This window comes from Choloepus didactylus, chromosome 7 (genome assembly GCF_015220235.1).
Source record: "Choloepus didactylus isolate mChoDid1 chromosome 7, mChoDid1.pri, whole genome shotgun sequence".
Lineage (NCBI taxonomy): Eukaryota > Metazoa > Chordata > Mammalia > Pilosa > Megalonychidae > Choloepus > Choloepus didactylus.
The window spans coordinates 143,810,470-143,834,811 of NC_051313.1; the positions used below are offsets into that span (position 1 = coordinate 143,810,470).

Here is a 24,342-nt window from a genome sequence, read left to right on the forward strand (position 1 = left end):
GGATAATTTCCATGGAGGTGTGGTTGGCCCATTCAGTATGGGTCTTGATTAGTTTACTGGAGCACTATATAAGCTCAGACAGAAGGAGCGCGCTTGCTACAGCCAAGAGGGACACTTTGAAGAATGCAGAGAAGCTGAGAGAGGACCTGGAGCTGAGACAGATATTTTGAAGACGGCTGTTGGAAGCTGATGCAGACATTTTGGAGAACGCCATTTTGAAATGCAACCTAGGAGCTAGCAGACGCCAACCACGTCCTTCCCAGCTAACAGAGGTTTTCCGGATGCCAATGGCCTTTCTCCAGTGAAGGTACCCTTTGTTGCTGGGCACTTTATGGCCTTAAGACTGTAATTGTGTTAAACCCCTTTATAAAAGCCAAATAAACCCCTTTTATAAAAGCCAATCCATTTCTGGTGTTTTGCATTCCAGCAGCATTAGCAAACTAGAACACACACTTAGGAATTTCATAGTCAAACTGCTGAACACTAAATGTAAAGCAAAAATTCTGAAGGTAAATAGAAAGAAAAAAATTACATACAGGGAAACAATGAAATAAAAACTGGTTGGCTTGTTTTCTGAAGCAATGAAGGCCAGAAGACAACAGAATGATATTTTTAAAGTGCTGGAAAAAAATTAAGCCAGAATTCTGTATCTTGAAAAGTGTCCTTCTAAAATGAGGGTGATATATTTTCAGATAAGGGAAAATTGAAAGAATTAATCACCAGCAGATCTGCAGTACAAAAGGTTAAAATTTTTCTTTAGACTGAAGGAAAACAATACAAGATGATTTCCACAGAGTGTTGAAGGAGTACCCAAAATGGTAAATGCATGGGCAACTATTAAAGACTAATTTTCCTCATAGTATTTCTAAAAACACAACTTTATATTTAAATAAAAATAGTAACATTGTAAGGTGGAATTTACAAAGCACGTACAGATAAAAGATGTGATGTAAATAGCTCAGGGGACAAGGGGATGGTAACTGGAATTATTAAATTTGTGAAGTGGAAAGTGGGAAATGTGAACTGTCAGGTGTGAAGTGTGAAGTTCTATAATGCTGACTCAAAATAGACTTGGATAATTTAGGATGTATGCTATTACACCTAAAGCAAAAGTAAAATAGCGTAAAATGGTAGCCCAGAAAATAGAGGAAACAAAATGGAATACTTAAAAAATTTTTTGAGGAATACAGAGGAAGGCAGGAAAGCTTCAACAGAACAGCAAGATATCAAAAGAGACAAAAGGAAACGAATAGTGAGATGATAGACTTAAACTCAACCATATAAATAATTATGTTAAATGTACAAAAATAAACACTCCAATTCAAAAGCAAGTATTGTCAATCTGGATAAAGAGATGCACTATAAATTTAAAAGCAGAAATAAGTGAAAGTGGAAGTATAGAAAAATACAAGCATTGCACATAAGATAGCTGGTGTAGCTATATTAATATATAATATTAGAAGTCTGATGGTAGATATCAAGGCAAAGAATATCACAAGCAGTAAAAAGGGAAATTTCATAAAGGTAAAAGGGAAAAATTATTAGAAAAATCATAATAATCTTAAATATGCACTAATGACTGAGTTAAAAAATTCATGAAGCAAAAATTGACAAAAGAAGGAGCATGAGACAAATCACCCATAACTGTCCGTAACTCAGGATGACTTTGACACCCCTTTTTCATTAGTTGATAGGACAAGGAGACAAAGAAAATAAAAAAGAGTATAGAAGATCTGTATAATACTATCAGCCAGCTTGACCTAATTGATATTTACATAACACTACACCTAACATTAGCAATGCACACATTGTTTTCAAGTGCACATGGAATGTTCACAAAATAGATAATATTCTGGGTTAGAATTAGATCTTAATACATTTCAAAAGATTGAAATATTGCAGCACATATTTCTTTGACCACAAGAGAATAAAATTAGAAATCAATACAATAAAATATCTGATAAAACCCAAATATTTTGAAATTAAATAGCATGTTCCTAAAAAAGACATGAGTCAAAGAAGAAATCACAATAGAATTTAGGAAAAAAATCAAACTGAATATAATAAAATTCCAGCATATCAAAATTGGGAGATGACACTAAAAGAATGATTACTAGGGGGAAATTATAGCTTTAATACTCATATTTGGAAAAGAGAAAGTTTTAAAACCAATGGTCTATGTTTCTACCTTTGGATTCTTAAAAAATAAAAGCAAATAAAACTCAAAGTCAATTGAGGGAAATAATCCAGATGAGAGTAGAAATGAAAATGAAAAAGGAAAAACAACAGAGAAAATTAACTAAGTCATAGGTAGATTTTATGAAAAGACTAATAAAATTCATAAACTAGAAAGCCTAACCATGATTAAAAATAAGGGGAGAAAACATAAATTACTGATATCAGAATTGAAATAGGGGCTGTCACTACAGATACTACAGGCATTAACAGCATAGTAAGGAAACATTACAGACAATATTTTGACAATAAATTTTATAACTTAGATGAAATGCATGAATTCCTGAAAACACAAAACTTATGAAAATCAAAGCAAGAGAAATAGCAAATCTACATAGCCTAGTGTATTAAAGAATTTGAATTTTTAGTAAACATTTTTCCACAAAGAAAACTCTGGACCCAGAAGGTTTCACCAGGGAATTCTGTCAAATATTTAAGTGTTTCCAAATCAAATTATTTCTGAATATAGAGGAAAAATGACTGATTCTCAGCTCATTTTATGGAGCTAGCATATCCCTGAAATATAAACCTGAGGCAGACATTAAAGGAAAGGAAATTAGAGACTGATCTCTCCCAAGAACAGGAATGCAGAAATCCTCAACAAAATATTAGCAAATTGAATTTAGTAATATTAAAAGTGAAAATATATCATGATAAAGTGAAATTTATCCCAGTGAGGCAAATTGGTTCAGCATTTGAAAACCAATGCATGCAACTCACCCCATTAACAGACCAGTGGATAAAAACCATACAGTCATCCATGTAGATACCAAATTTGACACTGATTCATGACAAGAACTCTTAGCATATTAGGAATGGAAAGAAACATCCTGAACTTGATAGAGGACATTAAAAAAAAAAAAAAAAGAAAACCCGCAGCTAACATTACATGCAATGGCTAATGCTTCCCTCTATAGATCAGCAACAAAGCCAGGATGTCTAATCTCTCTTCTTTTTGTATTGGAGGGCCTATCAGTGCAACAAGGGGAGAAACAGAAGGGAGGGGCAGTCAATAAGAAAGGAAGAAGTTTAACCCTCCATTTGTAGATGCTGTAATTGTCTATTTAAGAAACATAGAAACTTAACTACTGGAAATAATAAGTGAATTTAGCATAACTGAAGGATAAAAGGTCAATACACAAATATCCATATACCAGCAATAATCTGAAAAATGAAGTTTAATATTCCATTTCAAATGCATCAAAGAAAAATAAAATGTTTTATGTATGTATTTTTAAAAGTTGTGCAAGACCTTTGTGCTGAAACATAAAATCACAAGCTGAGAGAAATAAAAGTAGGTCCAAATAAATGGAGAGGGAAACTATTTTCATGGACTGGAAGACTCAGTATTGTTAAGATACCATTTCCCCAAACTGATCTATAGAGTTAATTCAATTCCAGTGAAAATTCAGCAAGAATTTTTGCAAAAATTAACAAACTGATTCTAAAATATGTGTAAATATAATAGCTAGAACAAGTTTGAAACAGAAAATGTTGGAAGACCTTTTCTTTCTACTTTGAATACTTACAGCAAATAATTACTATAGTAATTAACACAGCATGGCTTTTGTGGAAACAAAGATATGTCGATCAGTGGAATAGAATGTGGGTTCGGAAGTACACCTGCTTGATCTTGTCAATAGCTTTTTGACAGATATTCTAATATAATCCAATTGGGAAAGGATAGTACTTTCAACAAATGATCCTAGAATAACTGTATAGACAATATGGAAAAATAAGTCTTGACCCCATAGCATACCACACACACAAAATGAATTAAATATGGGTCATAGCTCTAAATAGAAAAGTAAAACTATTAAACTTTCTGAAGAAAGCACAGGAGAAAATCTTCACAAACTTGGCAAGAAATTCCTAGACAGGACATAAAAATCGCTTACGATAAAGAAAAAACAGATAGTATATTGGATTTCATCAAAATTAAACTTTCTGCTTTTCAAATTTTGATATTATGAAATGAAATAAGAAAAAGCATTTGCAGTTTATGTATCTGACAAATGGCTCATATCCAAAAAATGTAAAGAATTCTTACAATTGACTAACAGAAAGAAAAACAACCCAATTTAAAAAGGGGCACAATACTTGGACAGAAACTCCACAAAAAGAGATATATTGAAATGTCCAACTAGGTCATACAAAATGTTCAACAATTGATCTTTAGGCATCAGGAAATGCAAATCAAAACTACAGTGTGTTACCACTTCACACCAACTAATATATTAAAATTAAAATGACTCAATACCAAGTAGTGATGGTGAATTGGAGGAAATTTCCACACATTACTGGTAGACAAAATGGTCAACTTTGGAAAACTTTTTAGCAGTATATTGTCAAATTAAACACATACTCATCATGTGACTCAGAAATTCCACTCCTACGTATCTACCCAAGAGAAATGAAAACATGTATCTTCAAGAAGACTTGGACATGAATGTTCATAGCAGCTATATTCACAACAGGCAAAACTTTGAATGAACTTCCCATGCGTATATAAAAACAAGGGTGAATCTCAAAAGACTGTTCTGAGTGAAAGAGGCCAGACACAAAAGAGTAAATGCTATATCATTGCATATATGCAAAATTTTAGATCAGTATACTAATTTCTAGTGACAGAAATCAGATCAGTGGCTGGTAGGGGTGTGTGTGTGTGTGTCTGTCTGTACGTGTGTGTGTGTGTGTATGTGTGGTGGAGGAAGGATTGCCTGTAATGGGTATGAGGGAATTATCTGGTATGATACAAAGATTTTGTATTTTACTTGTGGTGGGAGTTACACAGGTACATATATTTGTCAAAACTCATTAAACTGTATATTTAAAATGCATGCCTTTGATTATATGCAAATAATATCTTACAATTTGAGAAATAACAATACTGGATTCAGGTATTCTGGATTTAGCAAGAGTCAGTGGTATGTTTTGGGGTAGCATGGTTGTCAGTGACCTCCTCATCTGATACAAACTTTTAGAAGCAACAAAGAATGAGGTAGTTCTTGTCCTTTCCCTTTAGCATGTTATGCAGGGTTAGGGTGATGAGGCAGAGACAGCTGTATTTGTCTGGTGTAGTCATGACCTAGTGCTGTCTTCACAGGGCTTATCAGGTATTATAAAGCCAACTACTGCTTTCATGGGGCACTTGTATGCACTCTTCAGTCATACCCTTCCACATCCTCCTTCTGATGGGAGTCTCTCACTTTGAGCTGGTCACTTACTCCTCCTTTATTAGAACCAGGCATCTTTCAGTGCAGTTCTAACTGTATTTCCTATGAATGATGATGATTGCTGAAAAAAGGATAAAGAAAGTAACCATTAACTGAATAGAGAAGCAGGGTAGAACACACACATTCAGAAAGAATTTTTTAAAAAGCTAACCAGCAATGCAAAGAAAAGGAAAATGAGCAAGGAGCAAAGTAAATAAATAACAAGGGAAGAAAATCAAGCACATCACTTTTTAGAATAATGTAATTCTTCCAGTAAAAACAGCTGTTGAACTGAATTATAAATAAAAACCCAGCTATATACTGTTTACAGGAAACACACATAAAAGGGTTTAAAGGAGAGTTGAACATCTAAAGATGACACAAGCGATACCAGAAAATTAAAACAAAAGTAAAGCTGGAGAAGCAATGTTAATATAAGGCAAGTTGGCATTCTACTGAAAAGATCTAAACAGTAGAAGGACATTATAAAGTGATAAAATGTATAATTTATGAAAAACTGTAACAGGGACCCAAGCTGTACACACCAAATAACAGAGCAGCTGAATATACAACCTAGTATTGTTGTTTGTATATGTGAGGGTATACATTCAAAATACAAAAAAAGAGGCCAGCTTCTTTGATCATAATCTGATAATATTATAAATTAATAATTGAAAAGTAATCCACTGGTGGGAGGGATTTGGGGAAATAGGTTCTTTTATATATTGCTAGTAGAAATGTGCATATTTTGAAAATGTTTCTGAAGCGTAATCTAGCAACATTAACATTTAAAATATAGAAACCCCTTGATCCAGCAATCCCACCTTGAGAATCTATCCATAGGCAAAAAAGCACCAGTTTGCATGGATATAGGTACAGGGGTTTTATTGTAGCATTCTTTTTGATTGGAAAAATAACAAAAAAAGCAAAGTTAATGTTCATTAGTATGAGAATGGTTAAATAGATTATGCTGTAACCACAACATACTATTATATTATCCAACCATTGGAAAGAATAAATCATAGCTAAAATTATTCATTTGAAGGACATTCCAGGAGATATTGTTGAGTGAGAAAAGTAGGATGTAGGGAGGTATATGCAATAAGCTCTCTTTTTTTGTGCAACAATGACAAAGTTCCTTTACAAATACATATGCCCAAATGTTCATGCATGTGCAGATGTATATCTGGTTAAATGAGCATGGAGAAAATAAAATGTTTTATCTGGAGCAAGTGGAATAGAGGAGACATAGGGGAGGAAGGACAGAAGATATGAAATAGAATCAAAGAAAAAAGAAAAAAAGGCAATTTTTAAGAAAAAGATAGAGTTAGGTATGTATTTTATGACTTGTAGGGATGTTCATGAATTCTTGTTACATGAGAAAGGCAAGTTGTGGACAAAAAAAAAGTTGAATTGTGTCCCTCAGAAAGATGTGTTACATCCTAACCTCCAGCATCGGTGAATGTGATTTTTTTCATATGTAGTTAAGTGAGACAAGGTCATACTGAATTAGGGTGGGAGCTCATCCGATTCGACTCGTGCTTTTATAAGAGGAGGAAGACAGGCACACAAGGCCATGCATAAGCAAAGGTTGGAGAGTAATTCATCTACAAACCTAAGAATATCCGCAAACACCAGATGCCAAAAGAGGAAGGTAGGATTCTCCCCTACAGGTTTCAGAAGGAGCATGGCCCTGCCAACACCTTGATCTCAGACCTCTAGCTTCTGGAACTGCAAGACAACACATTTAGCAATAGTGAATGTGCTTGCCTAGTTTGTAGTACTGTGATACAGTGGCCCTAGGAAACCAAGACAGTGTGGTGGAGTTCAGTCCAGGGTGTAAACCCATTGTAAATAGGATCTTCTGAATATGTTATTTTTTTGTTATGTTGTGCCCCAACTGAATGAGGTTGAGTCTTAATCCAGATTATGGGAGGCCTTTTATAAATGGAAGAAATTCAGACATAGTCAAAGAAAGCCACAGGGAAGAGCCAGAAACCAGAAGTCAACAGAACCAGAAGAAAAAGGAGGGGACATCACCATGTGTCAAGGATACAAGCCAAAGGATAAAGTCAAAGAACCCCAAGGATCACCAGCAGCCAGCACCAGAATGTTACAGACTCTGTGGGGAGAAAACATTGCCTTGCCGACACTGTGATTTTGGACTTCTAGCTTCAAAATCATGAGCCAAATATTTCCTTTTGTTTAAGTCAAATCGTTGTGTGGTATTCGTGATGGCAGCACAGGTAAACTAAGACCGATGCTATGGTATGATTTTATTTCGGTTCAAAAGTTCTCATTTATCTGTCTGTCAGCCAGTCTGTCTGTATGTCTCTTTGTCTGTCTCTATATCTCCCTGTGCACATGGAGTTGAAAAGTAATGAAGACTCAAGCCAGGGTTATAGAAGATAGAAGGAAGGAATAACTATAAAAGTTTTTTGAGGTAGAAAAGAATGTGATAACTCATTAGATATGGAAGGCAAGAGGGAAGAAAAAATTCATGAAAGACAGGTTTAGACTCAGAGTGACTCAGAGCGTGGCAGAGTAGTGAAAAGAAGTGGAGAGTACAGGGAAGGAGCTGTTTGAGAGAAATGAAGGTCAGTTTTGTTTTGCATGTCTGAGCTTGGGGCTTTTGGGGGACCCAGGGTTGCATAGCTGCTCACATGGATATGGGAAAGTGTGAAAAAAAACCCTACAAGAGCCCCAGGGGCTCTTGGTTTCTTTAGTTTGTCTGTTTATTTGACTGTATTGTGTGGAAAGATGTTCTACACTTACAAGCAAAAGGAGAAACCATAAAGGAAAGCACCAATACACATAATAACATCAAACTGAAAATGACTTCTTACAGACACATGCATACACAATTCCATAAAGAAATTAAAAGACATATTGCAAACTGAGAATAATATTTAGAACCATTGTGGTAGAGAGAGGTCTGACATCTCCAAAATGGAAAGAAAACAAAAATCCAAAAGAAAAGAAATTAAATAATTCTAACTGGAAAAAAAAAAAAAAAGAATGAGGGAATGGCATGAGCAGACAACTGACGATATCAAAATCATAAATGCTCAACCAACCTAAATATATTCAAATTTTTTAGAATCATGAGTTTGCAAACAAAAATAACAACAAAATATTATCTTATCTGCCAAGTAGACAAAAGTGAAAACCATGGTGAGGGTCAGTTTGGGCAAACGTGTGGATAATTGGACACTTTCATACATTGCTGGTTGCAGTTTGAATTTTGATACTTCTTTTGGTAGCTGCAATGGCAAAAAGCCTAAGTGTTTGATTAAGTATTCCTGGTCCTAGAACTCATTTTAAGAAACTATGCACAGATGAACACCAAAACTTTTGTAAAATGTATTTAACACAACATAAATATTCATCCAAAGGGAGCTGGTTGCATGAAATCATATGACACACTACTATGCAGTGATAAAAAACAAACTTTGGGGAATATTTAATAGCAAGTAGGAAATATAATATGTTAGATGTAAAAAAAGGTGCAGACTGTATCTATATGGTATGATCACAACTTGTATCATTGATACCAATTTATTTTGATAAAAATGTACCATATACATATTTATTTAATGTATAATAATTGCTATATACCATGTATAATAATATTATTATGATAGGTATTATTTCATGTATATGTTATTACTATATACATTTGCATAAATGAGCACATTTATATAATGTATAATAATTATTATATACCATATATAATAATCTTATATATAATAATAGGTATTATTTAATATTCATGTTATTAATATATACATTTATATAAATGAAGACTTGTTTTAGAGCAAAAAACATTCATTTTTCACTCCTGTGTTGAGCTATAAGAACAAAGAAATTTTAAAGACTTTTAGGAGTCTATCTCTTTGAAAGGGACTTTATTACCTTACACACAGCATTACTACATTTTAACATATGAAAACCATAAATCCTGTTTGATAAGAAATTGTTTGCGGTAGGCAGAGTTTCTAACAATGGCATCCCCAGATGTCCAAGCCTAATCCTTGAAATTTGTATGTGACATATCAGAAGGGAGATTACCTGGGTGCACCTCTGTAATCACCTAGAGCCCTGAAATGCAGAGAGCTTTCTCCTGCTGATGGTAAAAGAGAAAGACAGAAGAATTAGAGATTCGAAGCATGAGAAGGACTCACCTTGCTCTTGTTGGCTTGAAGGTATGGAGTGTGGAGGGCACGTGGAAAGCAGGAGAACGAAATGAATTCTGCCAACAACCATTGAGCTGGGAAGAACCTGAGCCCCACCTGAGAACGGCACCCCAGCTGATATGTTGATTTTGGCCTTACAAGACCTTAAGCAGAGAAACCAGCAGAGCCATGCTATGCCCAGATTTCTGCCCTACAGAAATTGTGAGATAAGAAATGGATGTTGTTTTAAGCCACCAAGTCTCTGTTAATTTGTTCCAAAAGCAATGAAAAACTAAAACAGTCTTCAATGTTTAAAAATATATATATAATCAGAAAATGGAATGTAGTTTCTCAGTAAGATGTAACAGAAAAATTAAGCACATGGCCTTTGAGACCAAATAGAAATGGGACTTAAAAAGTGGATTTTTTGTTACTTATTTGTCTGATTTGGGAGAAGTTCTTTGACCTGAGTCCCAATTTCCAAATCTGTAAAATGGGTTAATAACAGCTCCTTCAACAGGGTGAGTGTGTGTGAAGTAAACATAATATAAATGAAGTCCTTAGAAAACACTAAAAATCCATTTCATATTTGCTATTCTAGCTAACAACTCTATGCTGAGACTTTATATGACTCTAAAATAATATATCTAAAATCTAAATAATAATGATTTGTCTACTTACTTCCCCTCTCCTCCCTTTCTCATGTTGATTTTGACCATATCTATTTCACAACCAAAGGATACTACTGTTTTAGACTCAAAGTAAGGAAGCTGTTTCATGGGATTATGTTATTTCACCTCCGTGTTCTGAGCTGTAAGGTTTTTCATAAAAGAGGTTCCTGGTCAATCAGACTCTCCCCAAAAAAACATTTCTTGGCCTCTCTCTGACTTTAGCTTGTCACAGAAAGCTGGGGACAGGGTCAGAACGTACCATGAATCCATTTCTACCCAAAATGCAGGAGCCACACAAATCTAGAGCTGGGGGAGCAAGAGGCTGACTGGGTTGTCCTTAGGGGAAAAAAGGTTCCCAAAGCCTACTGCCAGGCACCACATGTCATTGAAGTTTTCCACTACTGAAATTTCCTTAAACATGTTCGCAAGGTCAATTCCAGAAGGCAGAGGATGGCAGCATCAAGCCCCTGGAAGGAGAGAAAGGGACAGACAGCAAGGCTTTGGTGACTCATTGTATAGTGATGTTTGGGTACTTTTTGATAAAGGCTCTCAGGTGCAGCTGTGGCTCACCTGAGTCAGTCCAAGTGCTGGAAGCTTCAGGGCTAGGATGTTTGTCACGAGACTCTAGGGACAGGACTTGGCCCAAGTTTCACCAAAGTGAGAGGCCAAGTCAAAGACTTGAGGAGCATACCTGCTGATGTGATATCTCCATTTTTTTTCATTTAAGAAACTTTTTATTGAGAAGGTGCTCTGTTTCTAGCACTGTGCTAGACATGACAGGAGATAGATAGCTGAAAAAGACGCATTGTCCTCAAGGAGTTTGAAATTTTGCTCTGCGGGGACATTTGGCAATGTCTGGAGGCATTTTTGACTGTCACAAGTGGGGCGTGGGGTGGAGGGTGCTACTGCCTTCTAGGATAGAAGCCAGGGATGCTGCTTCACATCCTCTAAAGCACAGGAAAACTGCTCACAACAAAGAATTATGAGGTTCAAACATCATAGTGCCATTGTTGAGAAACACTGATGTAGAACAAGTCATGCAAGACGTGAAGAAGGCAGCTCACATGGGAAGCTCTGGGTGCAGGCAGGGTACAGAAAGTGCTGTAATCTCAAGGTTACACACTGGGCCACTGATATGAAGTGCTGAGGAGTTACTTTGAAAACTTGATCCCAGAAACATAGCTGATAAAGAATCCTACCCGGATAAGGGCAGGCAAGCAGATCAGACACAGCTGCTGCTTGGAAATTGCATCTCCGTCGTGTGGCCGATGGCTGAATTCTACTTGAAGTTGATAGAATGATTGAATTAAAACTGGGGGCATAGAACAGCTTGGAGCCTCCTTAAAATTTGTTCTTCAACCCCCATTTCTCAGGCTCTTGGATTTCAGTGGTGTAAGATTACATATTCTCTGAAGTAAAAATCTGTAATATAATTTTTCTTCCTTTTGTTTTTAATCCTAGGAAGCATTGCTAATAAAATTGGCCCTGCCCTACAGACTGTGATCTCAATCTCTTAAAAGAAAGACCGCGGATTACAATGTAAGGTAAGATGAAGGCTGTAGAAGCTGGCTTCAACAAGAGCATGAAAACGGCCAGTCCCTGATTATTAACTATGATTTCTTAAAATGTATTTCCAGGTAGAGAGTAATTTGGTCTTCAAAGCAGGTTTTGAAGTGTGTGACATGCTAATGCAGCTGACGTTTGTGAAATCAGCAATGCCAATAAACTTTTTATTATGTCCGAAACAGACTTCTTTAAGCTGTTGAAGACTTTAGTTAATCAGTCTACAAGACTTTTTCCAGCTTGGCAATTAGAAAATGTGTTGATTTTGCTGTGCTTCAGTGATCAGTGATGTATTTGTATGTCAGGAAGTGTCTAGAAACTATTTTGATAAACTTACATAAATTACATAGATTTGGCTTCCAAAAGGTTGGTTAAATTGATTTTACTGGATCGATTGGATCCAAGATTTAGATATTTAACCATTTCTAAAATCTTTATCTACCCAGACCAAGTTCTTTGAGTTTTTGGTGTTCAGAAAATTTAGTTTAGCCTGGCTAGAACATTCAAGTAAAAGTTTTCTCCCACCCCCAACCCAGCCCCTTCCGAAGCAAATTATCTGAATCGTTGTCTTACTTCTGCACTTTCTTGACTAAATAAACATAAATCGATGGAGCCAACTTTTGTGCCTTGCTTTCAAAATTGACTTTAAAGTAAGTCTTTTCTTCATCTCTAAATAGTGGGCCATCATCTAATCAAATACATGACTGAGTTTTTAATGTCCAGATGACTACTTACAGCATTCACAATTGTGACTGTTTGTATATAACAGTCTGTATTAAAGAAGAAAGCTTAAGAATCAAAAGTTTAGAGGGATTTTTAACAATGTGAGATGACATTCTCTGAGTGCCAGGAAGTGTTCTCAATCCTCTTCATGAAATAGATTATCTAGTCTCACAACAAATGTAGATCCTCCTGTTATTATCGCCCCCATTTTACAGACGGGAAAAATAAGGCACAGAAAGGTGAAGTAAGTTAACCAAAATTGCACTACAAATGAGTATATAGCTGGGATTTGAAACCAAACTGTCAACATTTTATTACATCCGAGTTAGACTTCTTTAAGATGTTGAAGACTTTAGTTAAATCTATCAGTCTACAAGACTCTTTCTAGCTTCCATCTATCATGAAATGCTACTTCCAAAACAGTCGTGTGTTAATTTCTCTTTTCAGTCAGGTATATGTTTTCTACTCTTTGTGTCTTATAACCTTAATTTAAGGATAATTATGGAAGATATGCAAACCAAGGGAAAATCTGCCAGGAAGGAAATAAGGAGGATGGGGAGAAGAGAAAGCTCACATCATTTTACGTATTTGTATTTGGAGCATTTTTGTATACTCTTTGGGAAACTAAATAAAGCATATATTCATGATATGTCTAGAATATTATTTGTCTAATATTAGCTTTTGAATATTTTTGTAAAATTCCATTACCAGTTGGTGACTTTGGACTTTGTGAAGTTTGATGAAGTAGTGATGATGATATTAGAAGAGGTTAAAGTAGGAAAAGTGGGAATGAATACATATCAGTAACCCTAATGGTCTCATCTGTATTTTCTGAGATTGCATGTTCAGTTACAGAGTTCTCTTTTGTATTTTATTTTTCATATTATATTCCCCCAAATGGGAGTCAGTTACTTGAGAGTCTAAACTCTTCCCCAGGAGTCAGGTACTTCGGGAAGATGTCTTAACTCTGAGTCATTTCAGGAAGCAGCCTCTACATGCTGGGAATATGTCTCAGTAAAGTCAGTGATAGGGGAAGACAGAGCCAGAGTCATATCCATGTTACAAGCTACTGAGTTTTGTGCATAAGGACACTTAGACCATTATGTAAGCATAATTATAACACCCTTTTGAAAATAAACAGTCTAAATCCAAGACTCCCTTCTCCAATTTAAGCTTTTTCTTTCTTTTTTTTATTCTTATCTTCTCATGGTATTAGGAATTCATTTGAATCCTCAATTGATATTAAAGACTTTAACTTAGGTAAGTCAGAGAATGGCTGAGAGAAAATGAGACTAATGTAGAACTTCACACCAGATGCATCAGTTTATCACATTATAGATTAATGTAAATTTGTGGTCCCAAGTGGCCAGAAACACTAGCTGTCCTCCAAAGGGCAGATGCAGAAGGGGGATGGATTCCTGAGAAGTCTCTCCAGGTAAATCTTGAGCTACACAGCCAGGGATACTTTGTTTTTCCTAAGGTACTATGAACGCAAAGCCTGCACTGCAAAATTCTCTCGTAAACACATCAGGCATGAATTAAAGAAAGAGGAAATAGTATTCTTGCTGGATGGTCTCAGGATTTAGGCTGGATTTAATTTAGAGCTATGTTTTTTTTTTTGTTATAATAATAGCTCTGATGGAATCAAACATGATGTCATATTTATCTGCTTTGATACTTCAGAGGCACCTGGTGTTTGTTATTGTTATCTATGACTTGCGATTCTGTGATCATATTAGCATAATCCTCTTAGCAGAGTGCCTCCATCCCAAACTTTCCATCCCTGCCTTCTTAAAAAACAGTGAACATCACTTTCGCAGGCAGTAAAGCTTCCATGGCTGCTCACTTCTGATCTTCCCAGGGCAGTTCAAAGGCATTTTTAATCCTCAGGATTCAGCCCTTTATTCACTATTTCCTCTTTCAAAGGCTTTATCTTTTGATGAACGCAATCCCCTTGCTCTTCAGCTGGCCAGATGGGCAGGTGAATAGTTCTCCGCCTGGAGCCCAACAACCCTGAAAGGAGTTTTGGGAACAAATGCTACTGCTAAGTGGAGCTAAACTGTGCTAACAATGTGGCACCTTTCCACTGCACCTAAATCACTCTACTCTGCAAACCAACTCTCTTTCTCCACACAGAGACTTACCATCTCCCAGGTCCCATCCTTGCTACCCTTCTCCATTTGACCCACACAAAGATGTACCAGCTGAAAGGCAAAGACCTCTGAACCACAAAACAGGAACTTGAGTACTCTTTCCTGTTGCATAACACAATTAAACAGGCTTATTGCATCATGACCCCAGACAACTTTGAGACTCAGTTCCTGTAACATTTTCTACTTAGCAACTTCATGGAAATGGTATGATAAATGCACAGAAAAGGAAGTTAAATGTTCAATTGATTACCTATGCTATGCCATGCACTATGCCAGATGTTACCAATATAATTTATTCATATTGGGGCACTGCCATTAGGTGTTGTGGGTGATTAGGGTAGCATACATGAAGTCCACTTTTCAGCAATGCCGGAAACATGGCCGCCAGGGCTGATGCAACAACAGCTTGGGTCGCCCTCCGCCTTCTTTACGGAAGCGGTTCGCGCCAAAAGCACTAACCATACATCTGCCTTCCACCCCAGCAACAGCAACCGCCAATCCCCCTACATCTGCCTTCCACCCTAGCAACAGCAGCAGCCAATCCTAGATCGCCACCCGTCCTTACTAGCCACCCCCACCCTTCCCTAGAGTATATATACCCTGCCTCCTCAATAAAATTTTGCAGCTTGATCAGAAACCTGTCTTGCTGTCATTCCTCGTGTCTCTTGTCCCATACCATTCTTCCTTCACAGGACTTGGAGCTTCCGTTGATCGTCCCGCGGGCCGGGACAACTGGCGCCCAATGTGGGGCTCGAGCCTTGTGAAGGATAGAACACCGCGCTTAAGAAGAGAGCTCTCACACTCACCGCACCCGGGATCGCCACGAAGAAACTCGCTCGCGAGACAGATCCGTTCAGCAGTCAACCAGCGCCGGTGAAAAGGAAAAGAAAAAGGTAGGCCCCCGTCCCCACCATGGGACAAGCAACTTCCCAACACGAATTATATGTTAGTCAGGTCAAACAATCGCTCAAGACACGGGGAACTAGAGTTAAGAAAAAAGATCTCACACGCTTCTTTGATTTTCTGCTAAAAACCTGCCCTTGGTTCCCCCAGGAAGGTACCATAGACCAGCGATGCTGGCAAAGGGTCGGTGATTGCTTAAAAGACTACTACCAAACCTTCGGCCCTGAAAGGGTCCCGGTCACTGCTTTCACTTATTGGAATCTAATTCATGAAATTTTAAAAGTCCATTCTTCAGCCCCAGACATTCAAGACCTCTGCAAAAAGGGAGAGGTAGCTTTGAGACAGCACTCTCGCCCCGCCTCAGTCTGCGGTTCCATTACTATTGATATGCCTGAACAGCTCCAAGATGAAAATAGACCAGGCACCCCGGTTAATCAAGCCGGATTATCGCCCCACCTAATCGAAACAGAAGTAAAAACCCCTCTCCCTTCGGAGGAGACTGTCCTTCCTGCATTTCAGCCCCCCCCTTATGCACCTGATTTTCCAACCGCACCCAGTCTTCCAAAACCTCATTTTTACCCAGTTACGTCCCTGCCTCAGTTCCATGCGCTAGAAGAGGCCGCAGAAAATCTCCAGCTACACGCCGATAGTTTTAAAGAAGCCTTTAATCAGGAGCGGCTGCGAGCTGCCAATTTGCTTGCTGACCTTAGGGCAGCAACTCAAAGCGTTGCGGCCCTTGCTCTCCCAGAGAATACTCACTCGTCACGTCCTCATTGCATTCATCACACTTATGCCTTTCCGGTCACACGCAGTCAGGGCTCCCAAAATGGCGCCGCTAGCTCCCAAAATGGCGCTTCTAGTAGCGAAAGCGAGGAAGAGGAACAATTAAACCCCCCCAGTTCTGACGAAGAAGAGCAAGAGGAAGCTAGTACTACCCCAACAGCTAAATATAAAAAACTCAGTTTAAAATATTTAGAAAAATTAAAAAAGGCAGTGAATGATTATGGCGCTGCCGCCCCCTTCACGCTCACCTTATTAGAAAGCCTCAGTGAAAAGGAACTCACTCCTAACGATTGGTCCCAATTAGCCAGAGCTGCCTTGTCTGGCGGCGATTTCCTGTTATGGAAATCCGATTATGAAGAGCACTGTAAAAGGTATGCCACCCGTAATGCCCGTAAAGCCACCTCTAAAAAATGGACATTAAACAAATTTTTAGGTCAAAGCCCCTACCATCAAAATGACAAGCAAGCTCAATTCCTCCCAGGCCTCCTAGCACAAATACAAACAGCCGCGCTTAGAGCATGGAAAAAACTTCCACAAAAGGGTGCTGCCACTGCCTCTCTCGCTAGATTAAGACAGGGACCCGATGAACCATATACCGATTTCCTCAGCCGCCTGCAAAATATGGCTGAGCGTCTATTTGGGGCCAGCGAAAGCGAGAGTGATTTCATTAAACACCTGGCCTATGAAAATGCCAATGCTGCCTGCCAAGCAGCAATCCGCCCCTTTCGCAATACCAATCTTAATAATTACATAAAACTCTGTTCTGGCATCGGGCCCACTCAAACTCTTGGAATAGCCATTGGTGCCGCCCTTCAGAATTTTGCAGCACAAACTAAGCCTCCAACATGCTATAACTGTAAGCAACCTGGCCATTTTTCAAAAAATTGCCCCGTGCCAAGAACCAGTTCCTCTTCACCCATCTCTAAAAAACCACCATTGCCACCCTCTATTTGTCCCCGCTGTAGAAAAGGGTTCCATTGGGCATCTGAGTGCCACTCTCGCGCAGACATTAATGGCCAACCCCTTAAGCCTAAGCCCCAGGGAAACTCACAATGGGGCCGGCCACAGGCCCCAATCAGAACAAACCCAGGGGCAATACGGTTTGTTCAACCATCCCCAGTCATAGCGCTCCCAACCACAAACCATGCTGCCATATCTCAGACTTATGGAGAGCTACAGCAGGGAGCGCAGGAATGGACCTCTGTACCGCCTCCGAATCAGTATTAACCCCAGAAACCAGCCCTCTCCTCATACCTACAGGGGTCTATGGACCTTTACCCCCAAATACCTTTGGTCTCATTCTAGGGAGAGCTAGTGTCACCCTGCGCGGAGTCCAAGTCATCCCAGCTGTGCTAGATAATGACATTAAAGGTGAAATACAAATAACTGCAGCCACCTCAAACAATATTATCCCTATTCCCTCTGGCAGTCGAATAGCACAACTTATAATACTCCCCATTCATCATGTCAACTCAAACTTCAAAAAACTCCAGTGCCCCACAGAGGGCCCTGGATCCTCTGACATTTTTTGGGCACAGCCAATATCCCATAATCGGCCCACCTTAAAACTAAGACCTAATGGCAAGCTATTTGAAGGAATCTTAGACACAGGAGCCGATTCCACAGTTATATCCTCAAACCACTGGCCAAAATCCTGGCCCCTCACGGCCGCTGCCACCCATTTACAAGGAATAGGCGAAGCCACAAATCCTCTACAAAGTTCACAAGCCCTAAAATGGGAGGATGAGGAAGGGAACGCTGGTACAGTTATACCATATATTATCCCCCATCTCCCCGTTAATCTCTGGGGTAGAGATATCCTAACTCAAATGAAAGTTTTTTTGTGCACCCCTAGTGATACAGTTACTGCTCAAATGCTCAAAATGAACTTTCTCCCTGGCAAAGGCCTAGGCAAAGCTAATCAAGGAATAAGACAGCCCATCTCTATAACACCTAATACAGCTAGAACAGGACTCGGACTCTCCCAAAATTTAGCCTGATGGCCGTTGACATCCCTGTACCCCATGCTGAAAAAATCTCCTGGAAATCCATAGAACCAGTATGGGTTGATCAATGGCCCCTGACTCAGGAAAAAAACCCTAGCGGCTATAGAGTTAGTACAGGAACAACTTAATGCCGGACATATTGAGCCTACTCAGTCCCCTTGGAACACTCCCATTTTGTAATAAAAAAAAAGTCAGGCAAGTGGAGACTGTTACAGGATTTACGAGCTGTGAACAAAGCAATGGTGCCCATGGGGGCGCTACAACCTGGTCTCCCCTCGCCAGTTGCTATCCCTATCGGTTTCCACAAAATAGTTATAGATTTAAAGGATTGTTTTTTTTCCATACCGCTTCACCCGGAAGACAGGCAACATTTTGCCTTTAGTGTTCCACAGATCAACTTTCAAGGCCCTATGCCCCGATTTCAATGGAAGATCCTGCCACAAGGTATGGCCAATAGTCCAACTTTATGCCAAAAGTTTGTTGCAGACGCTGTTAACCCCATCAGGCACCTATGGCCACAAATCTACATCCTTCATTACATGGATGATATCCTATTAGCAGGTCCAAACATGTCCAACTTACACTCTTGTTTTCAAGACCTTCTAAAAAATTTAACAGCAAGAGGTCTTCAAATAGCTCCTGACAAGGTGCAAACTTCAAATCCCTTTTCCTATCTAGGATTCGAGCTTTGGCATCAGCAAGTTTTAACACCCCGCATTCAACTGCTAACCTCCCATCTATTAACGCTAAATGACTTCCAAAAACTTTTAGGGGACATTCAATGGCTTCGCCCCTACCTAAAACTGTCCACCGAAACTCTTCTGCCGCTCAATAATATCTTAAAGGGAGACGCAAACCCCTCCTCTCCCCGAAGCGTAACTCCAGAGGCAATGCAAGCGCTTACCATCATAAATCAAGCTAGCCAAAGTCAAACTTGCTATCAAATAAATTACCACCAACCTTTAATTTTTATAATTCTTGCTACAACTCACACACCTACAGGGGTTTTCTGGCAATCCAATTTAAAACAGCCAAATGGGCGAGGCCACCCATTGCTCTGGGTTCACCTCCCCGCTACTCCATCAAAAGTGCTCTCGCCATACATTTCTCTTATAGCTGCCCTCATAATTAAAGGCCGACAAACTAGTCGCCAATTGTTTGGAAAGGACCCCGATTCCCTTATTGTCCCGTACACTCAAGATCAAATCCATTGGCTCTCCCAAACCGACGACGAGTGGGCTATTGCATGCTCTTCGTTTCCAGGCAATATTAATAACCATTACCCCAGCGATCCATTAATTCAGTTTGCCAAAATCCATCAATTCACCTTCCCAAAGGTCACTAAAGCAAAACCCATAGACTCTGCTACCTTAGTCTTTACTGATGGTTCAGCAAATGGGACCGCAGCATACGTCATCCAGAGTCAAGCATTTTCCGTGCGCTCTCCCTATACTTCAGCTCAACTTGTCGAGCTCTATGCAGTCCTGCAGGTTTTTTCCCGCCTTCAAAACCAACCTTTTAATTTATACACTGATAGCGCATACATAGCCCAGTCTATACCGCTATTAGAGACAACTCCATTTATCAAACCTTCCTCCAATGCAGTCCCCTTATTTTCACAGCTACAAAAACTAATTCTCAAACGACAGTACCCCTTCTTCGTGGGGCACCTCCATGCCCACCAAAATCTACCGGGTCCTCTTGCAAAAGGCAATGCGCTAGCAGACGCTGCCACTCAGTTAATATGCCCCAATCTCTGCAATTCTCTAACCTTAGCTTCCCAAGCTCATGCTCAACACCACCTAAATGCAAACACTCCCCGCCTAAAATTCAATATTACAAGAGAACAAGCAAGGGAAGTTGTTAAAACCTGCAAAAATTGTGTAACCCAATTGCCAGTCCCTCACTTGGGAGTCAACCCAAAAGGACTCATCCCAAATGAAATCTGGCAAATGGATGTCACCCACTTTGCCAGTTTTGGGCAACTCAAATATATTCATGTTTGTGTTGATACATATAGTGGATTCATTCAAGCTAGCCTACAATCAGGAGAAGCTTCAAAACATGTTGTCTCTCATTTACTACAGTGTTTCACCATCTTAGGCCAGCCTAAGCTCATTAAAACAGACAGTGGACCTGGATACACTGGCAAAAATTTTCAAACCTTCTGTCAACAATTACAAATCAAGCATACTACAGGAATACCATATAACCCCCAGGGCCAAGGAGTAGTAGAACGAGCACATTGCACCCTAAAAAATGCCCTGTGCCGTCTAGCTGATAGCACTCTCAATCTCACAAAACAACGCCATCGAGATCTTTTACATCATGCTCTTTTTGTTCTTAACTTCCTAACTCTGGATGATGAAGGGCACTCTGCAGCTGATAGACACTGGCATCCCAAAACACAAACGCAGCAAGCCACCGTTATGTGGCGCGACCCCTCAACATCAAAATGGAACGGGCCCTACCCCGTTATCATCTGGGGATGAGGTTCTGCTTGCATATATGACCAAGAAAAAGAGGGTACTCGCTGGCTTCCAGAAAGACTAATAAGACATGTTAATCCTCCACTGTCAGAACAAGCCCCAAAATCCCCCCTTCCCTTTAACAATAACCTTTCCAGGGAACAAACCCCTCCCTGAGAAAAATTTTTCTTTCTCTCTTCCAGCACGTCGCCAACTTTGCTGTAGCCTGCCCAGAACACGCCCAACCTATGTGCAGCCGGCAACCAAGAGAAGTCCAACTTACAGGTTTGCCCCATCGCTAAGGCCACATGAACTATTGGCTCTTACTAATTGGCTCTCTGGCCTTGCTGTTTGCAGCCGGATTAGTAGCCGTTGCCCCAAAAGATTGGAACCCGTTAGAAAAAATCCTGCTTGCTATAACGTACTTGTGCGTTGTAGGGTGCATCACTCTGCTAGCTTGCTTTCCTTAACAGAAGAAACCTATAACCCCTATTAGTATGGCCTTGTTAAGCCTACTGCCATTTAAGGTTGCCACCTTACATTTTCTCCTGCAGAGTGTGCTTAATGACCCAGGTACCGCTATCCACAGTCCCAATCCCCACCAGCCTTGGAAATGGACCTTGGCACGATGGGAAGATTCCAAGATTGTGCAAACCCACGTTACCGCAGGACGCCCTTCCTTCGTTGTTTACGCCTGTGACCTAATCCTGTTCCCGGAGGGCACACCTTGCCTTAACCAAGCCCAATATTACATGTGCCCACCCTCAAACCCCGGGAAACAGTACTGCAATGCTCCCAACCAATACTACTGTGCATACTGGGGGTGTGAAACATTAGCCACTACTTGGAAGCCTTACGCCCCTGATCATTACCTAACTTTAAAATGGGCCCCTTTTGGCTGCAAGCCCCGTGACCATTCCATCAATCCTTATTACGATAAATATAATTGTCAAAAACTAAATCTCACCGTACAGCTCCCTACTGATCCCTCTTGGCTAATTGGTCGAACTTGGGGCTTCAGAGTCTATTTAGAAGGAGTCGACCCAGGGAGTCTTATCATAATAAAAAAGGAAGCGGTACAGCAAAAACCATTCGCCATTGGGCCAAATGTAGTGCTCGCTCCCCCGCCCCCAACTACCCCTCCTCGCAAACCCGCCAATTATTACTCTACTACCATCTCAGCTAATTCTTCCTCTACTACTAACCCAACATTGTCACCCTCAAGCTCTTCCATAGAGCTTAAGCCAATCTATAACTCACTTTGGTCAGTGCTCCAAGCCACCTTTCTCTCCCTAAACTCCTCCCAGCCTGACCTTACTCGCAGTTGTTGGCTATGTTTCTCTGTCAACCCCCCTTTTTATGACGCTGTAGCCCTTAATACCTCATTTAATATTTCTAACAAAGACAATCCTCCCCAATGTCCTTGGAATACAACAAAAATCGGCCTCACCATGCAATCCGTTATTCACTCTGGGCATTGTATTGGTAACATTTCCCCCTCCTTAAAAAAGGTCTGTGCACAGTCCTTTCCATCGCAAGGTAAATTCTGTATTCCCCCAGCAGGGGCAAGATGGCTGTGCTCTTCCACGGGGCTTACTCCTTGCGTATCAGCAAGAGCCCTCACTGAAACAAAGGAAATGTGCCTCTTAGTGGCTGTGCTACCCCGTGTCCTCTTCCATGAAGAAAAGGACCTTTATCAACACTGGGACGCGCAGCCTCCAACCTTGCTAAGAAACAAAAGAGAACTTGTCACGGCTGTCACTATTGCCTCTCTTTTAGGTATTGCTGGCCTAGGCACCGGAACCGCCTCTATCATCCTCCAACGCCAAGGCTTCTCCCACCTAAGAGCTGCTATAGACGAAGATTTAGCCCGCATTGAAACCTCCATCACCCATCTTGAAAAATCCCTTACATCTTTATCGGAGGTTGTTCTCCAAAACAGGAGAGGCTTAGATCTACTTTTCCTTAAACAGGGAGGGCTTTGTGCTGCACTGGGTGAAGAATGTTGCTTTTACGCTGACCATTCTGGCTTAGTTAGAGATTCCATGACCAAACTTAGGGAAGGAATTGCAAACCGCAAACGTGAACGGGAAACCCAAGGAGGTGCCTCCTGGGGGTTCAGCGAAATCCTTCCTTACATCCTCCCTATACTAGGCCCCTTAATAACCATACTCCTTATAATATCCTTTGCACCTTGGGCCATAAAAAGAATAATACAGCTAGTAAAGGACCAAATTGATTCTGCCCTAGGCAAGCCTATTCAGGTGCACTATCACCGGCTTCACCTCGCTGACCAAGGTATAAATCCAGATTAACTAACTGCTACCCACCCTTATGGGTGAAAGGCCCCTCCTACGGGAGCAGCATATAACTCGAAAATATGCTTCAAGCATGTGCCTTGATTGGTACCGCTGGGTGCAAGGCAAAGCACTGCAAAGGAGGGCCAAAACAATTAAAGGCCATTTTCGAGCTCCTTGAGAAGTATGCCTCATTTGCATAGGGGTTCGCTCTGCACAAATCCCCCTCCCCAGAAAAACAGAGCCACAAACAACTTGGGGAATGAGGCCTCTACTTCCCCCAGCAGGTTAATGCCAAAAGAATGCTCAATCAGCATTCTTCTTCCATCCTTTTGAAAAACAAAGGGAGGAGATGTTGTGGGCGATTAGGGTAGCATACATGAAGTCCACTTTTCAGCAATGCCGGAAACATGGCCGCCAGAGCTGATGCAACAACAGCTTGGGTCGCCCTCCGCCTTCTTTACGGAAGCGGTTCGCGCCAAAAGCACTAACCATACATCTGCCTTCCACCCCAGCAACAGCAACCGCCAATCCCCATACATCTGCCTTCCACCCTAGCAACAGCAGCAGCCAATCCTAGATCGCCACCCGTCCTTACTAGCCACCCCCATCCTACCCTAGAGTATATATGCTCTATATACTCTATAAAATATATATGCTCAATAAAATTTTGCAGCTTGATCAGAATACTTGTCTTGCTGTCATTCCTCGTGTCTCTTGTCCCATACCATTCTTCCTTCACAGGACTTGGAGCTTCAGTTGATCGTCCTGCGGGCCGGGACAATTAGATGCATACATACTTATAATTGCCATGTCTTCTTGTTGAATTGACCCTTTTATCAGCATATAGTGACCTTCTTTGTCCCTTGTAATCGTTTTTGATAGGAAGTCTCTTTTACCTGATATTAATATTGCTAGCTCAATTCTCTTTTGTTTACTCTTTGCATGGTATCTTTCCTCATCCTTTTACTTTCAACCTATTTGTGTCTTTGAGTATAAGGTGAGTCTCTTATAAACAGCAAGGGGTTGGGTCTTGCTTTCTTATCCATTCTACCAGTCTCTGCCTTTTGACTGGAAAGTTTAATCCATTTATATTTAAAGTAACCACTGATAATGGAGGACTTACTTCTACCATTTTTCTATTTGTACT

The 24,342-nt window shown here is 40.0% G+C and overlaps 1 protein-coding gene across 1 annotated transcript in view; it reads left to right on the top strand.

The window, feature by feature from the left end:
• OFCC1 (orofacial cleft 1 candidate 1) overlaps positions 1 to 24,342 on the top strand; it is a 332,335-nt gene that overhangs the window by 142,464 nt on the left and 165,529 nt on the right. The window contains 5 exon segments of the mRNA XM_037844751.1: positions 10,726 to 10,849; positions 13,294 to 13,356; positions 14,509 to 14,563; positions 15,522 to 15,628; positions 15,789 to 16,439. Of these exon segments, the coding sequence (XP_037700679.1) occupies positions 10,726 to 10,849; positions 13,294 to 13,356; positions 14,509 to 14,563; positions 15,522 to 15,628; positions 15,789 to 16,439 (1,000 nt within the window).